This window comes from Olea europaea, unplaced genomic scaffold (assembly GCF_002742605.1).
Source record: "Olea europaea var. sylvestris unplaced genomic scaffold, O_europaea_v1 scaffold4413, whole genome shotgun sequence".
Classification (NCBI taxonomy): Eukaryota; Viridiplantae; Streptophyta; class Magnoliopsida; order Lamiales; family Oleaceae; genus Olea; species Olea europaea.
Genome location: NW_019262721.1, coordinates 36,754 through 40,665, shown reverse-complemented (window position 1 = coordinate 40,665; position 3,912 = coordinate 36,754). Strand labels below are relative to the sequence as shown.

General features: G+C 36.4%; 1 protein-coding gene across 1 annotated transcript; it reads right to left on the bottom strand.

Annotated features, from left to right (window-relative positions):
• Positions 1 to 2,711: 2,711 nt before the first annotated feature.
• On the bottom strand, positions 2,712 to 3,906 carry LOC111387979 (zinc finger CCCH domain-containing protein 2-like). Its single transcript, XM_023012625.1, has one exon. It carries the CDS (start codon positions 3,868 to 3,870, stop codon positions 2,812 to 2,814), a length of 1,059 nt encoding a protein of 352 aa, XP_022868393.1. The 5' UTR covers positions 3,871 to 3,906; the 3' UTR covers positions 2,712 to 2,811.
• Between the last annotated feature and the right edge of the window lie 6 nt (positions 3,907 to 3,912).

Here is a 3,912-nt window from a genome sequence, read left to right as displayed (position 1 = left end):
ACAGAGACAATTCTCTGAAAACTTCGCTCAATATTATTAATAATCAAGAATGACGAAAATTAACCCACAAACGGGGTTAAATAACTGCAAAAATATGAAATTATCGAAAAATTACCAAAAATAGCAAAATCATAACGATCACACCAAAATAAAATATGAAATAAAAGAAGTAAGTTGCCAAAAATTTGGCTCAATCTGGATTCTCTAACGTCTAGAAAAAGGAAAACGAAATATTACCATAAATAGTAAAAAAATAATTAAAAATGAATTTCGAAAAGAAAAACAGCGGATTTTGGACTCGAATTTGACGCCCACCAAGCATAGCTGGGTGATCACGATGTGCGTACCGAAGATAGCTTTCCAGATTGGGGTTATAATAGCAATTCTGATAACCTTAACCAAAGTTATGGCCAAATTAACAAAAACGTGTCAAAATTACCCCAATTAAGGAAATATTGCATTTATTTTCCATCTTTGCGTCTATCCGCCATCTCATGGTATCTCAACGCCATCAAAGAACTATCTGACAGATCATCGTCACTCGACTCGGATCCTCACGCATCACCAGCTCACTTTTTTATTTTTATTTTTTTTTTATTTTGTGATGTACTAAAATTTTTTAAACAATTTAAAATATTTGCAATTTATACAAATATGTAGATTAAAATTTGCAGCCCTCCTCTTTTCAAGTGTCAGATCTGCTATGATCAACTTATACTAAGTTAAAACTGTAAATGAATAAAATATCTCATGTATATATTTTTTTTTGAAACAAATAAATTTAACATTTGCATTTAAATTAGCTACTTGGTTGTACCTAATTGAGATTTTGGGTAGATATAGCCTATGACTAGTATGTTCAACACTGTTTCTCAATAGTCACTCAACTTTATATTTTTTTTGAGTTGTCACGGTAGCTTTGAAACTGTTTCAAACAGACAATGAACTTCATCGCTTCTCTTTAATAATTACTACATTTTTTATATCTTAACACTTTTTCTTATGCATTACTCTTGATAGTTTAAGTAATGAATACCCCTAATGGAGTGATCGAGTTGGTGAGCGTGGAGGCCTTTGGTCACGAGTTCAATTCCTCCTACCAACACCTTCTCGGTCGAACATGTTGCACCCGGCTTATCTAGTGTGGTTTACTTGATTGGCGTGGTTTGCAGGCTATTGCATCAGCCCGAGGGCTTACCCAGTGCGCACCTGAAGAGTAACGACTGCGGATTTTCCGTCATAAAAAAAATAAAATAAAATGAATGATTATATATACCACGTTGTGAAAATCCCCAAAAAGATATAGAGTAACCGATGGGTGGAAGTACAGTGGCCATTGAGGTGTCATTGAAAGTTCGATGACAGAAAATGACATTAACATTTGGTTAACTCTAAACATAAGTGGTCAAGCTTAGTCAAAATTATTGTATGTCCAAAACCTAGATTTAGACACAAGGTATGTGCATTGAAGTTGGGTGTGGGTCAGTGAGTGATTGCAAAGGCATGTGAAATAGTGGGGGACCTCATCTATTTAATCAAGGTTACTTTTGCTGCATGGGCTGTATGTCTCCCCACACAAAAGTAACGGCCCTACAAATGAATGTCATCCTCGCTGTCCAACATATCAGTTTTCCTCCTAGGAAACACAATACAATTTGCACATCTTCTCGTTAATGCCAATGCCCCTCTACTCAATACTCGTTGTGGACTCTACTTGACTCGATATTTATACTATGATAATTAAGAAAATGTTTTGAATGGATAGTCTAGATCTCTCTTAAAAATTGTCCGTTATTATCTTGCAAGAAAATCATGACAATTTTCGACGTAAAATAATAACGTCTTGTTCAAGTGACCACTTGTCATACTTGAATCCCTAATCATTCTCTTCTAGCATTCAAATCTCCCAACCTTTGATTTTCAAATCAAAGCTCTTGGATCCTTTTAAGCAGAATCTATCAAAAAATATGTAAAATAGTCATATATGGCCCTCATGTCCTCTTCTTTTATGGGAATTTGTCAATCAATTCTATATATTTCTTCATAATGAATAAATCAATAAAAAAGAAAAGAAAAGAAAGAAAGAAAGAATTGGGAACCGTAGCAGTATTAGGATCATGCCTAAATAACTTGGTGATGGCTACGTATTAATTATTGGATTTTATATAACGGATTTTACATACGTTATACCGTACAAGTCGGGGTCTGTCCTAATCCTCACATCTTGCACTGCATGTTCGCCACCTTTCTACACAAAAGACTTGATTTTGCCATTTCACTCACCATGTCTTCTTTATACACCAAATTAAATTTGCTACGCTCCAAAATAATTTATCTATGTATAAAAATTGTACACAATTCGAACATCGCTCTAATCCCGGCCCTGATCCCACATCTTGCCCCCTTTGTACCCAACAGTCGATTATGCCACTTAAATTTGCCACACTTTAAGTTCTAGTTTGGCTAAGCTTTTTCTAGATTAAACTGAACTACAGCTAATTAAAAACAATTCAGATTTAACTCAAAATTTAAATGAACTAAAACAATTAATCTTGCAAGAGCAAAATAGGGTTGGAATTGATATTAAAATACAAAAATTACCACAATGAATTCACATACACCTTATAGATTCAGTTCAATACATCAATCCCATCAACAAAAATCTTAAAAACGTTGAGCAAAATAATATTACTTTGGATTGTGTACATATGTGTAGATGGTGCATGCCTTATGTACAAAAAACCCTTTAATATCTTCTACAGATTCCATCACCACCATAATGTGGTCCGTTATCTTTTTATCCATAATTATTTAGGTTAATAGATCATTAACCCACCCAAAATCAGGTCCACTTTCATTGATGTTGTACTTGCTGCCTTCAGTGAAATCCCTGTTTGGAACATCTCCATTGAAGAATGAGTTTGAACCTGCAGGATTTGGGGTTGAAGGAGAGAGCAAAAGTTGGGATTGTTCGTGATCAAGATTGAATAAATTTCCTTGTGAAGCAGCAACTTCCTTCAGATTCATGGCTTCCAAATTGCCCATAAGTTCAGTGAAGGCATCCTTGTAACTCATCCCACCAGAATGAAATTCATTCAAAGCAGAAGATTCGAGTGGACGACGTGAAAATTCTGGTGTTTTACCCGGAGAAATCGGTGGTGAAAATGGAGGGGACGACAAATGAGACATAATCATCAAAGTAGAAGTTGGGGAAGCAATCATAGAGTGACAATGAACACAGCAATGGTTCAAATAATTGTACTTTTTTTCAACAGAAACCAGAGAATTCAATGGAGAAGAAGAGTTATCAGATAAGATACGAAGTTGTTTTGTAGAGTGCGCGAAAAAACAGACCTTTCGCTTGCAATTCTTGCCATCTTTACATGCCTCAGTTCGATATCGCGTCGGATGAAGCCAGCACTCAAAAACTCCATGGGCAAACTCGCAATTATCCCCTTTGCTGCAATGGCCTTTACGAAATTCTTCACATACAGTACCAGAATAATGGTACCTTCTGGGATCCCTTCTCCGGGCCTTTTCTCCGGGATGAGCAAAGGGACAATCAGTCCAGTCATGGCTACGGCTTCTAGTGCACTTTCGAACCTTGAATTCATACATTCTGAAACGATCAGAGGAGTAAGGGTCTGCATCATCATCATCGACGTTGTTGTACGGCAAGAATCTCTGAAACAGGCCATCTTCAGCAGATTTGGGAGAGTCCATGAACATCTCCGTCGCCTGACTAGAGGCCGACCGGCGGCTAAACAGTTTTCTCGGCGGGATATCAATTTCTCTTGTGCTTTTCTTGTGATACAGTTGGTGGGATTGATGGAACTTGAGCTGGTGCTGATCAGCACAAATACTACCCATATTTTCAATTTCTTAATTGAAATTCACGAATCTTATGAAATG

What these genes read in the sequence shown, in the direction of transcription:
- LOC111387979 (XM_023012625.1), bottom strand. Translation starts at nt 3,870, where the DNA reads ATGGGTAGTATTTGTGCTGATCAGCACCAGCTCAAGTTCCATCAATCC.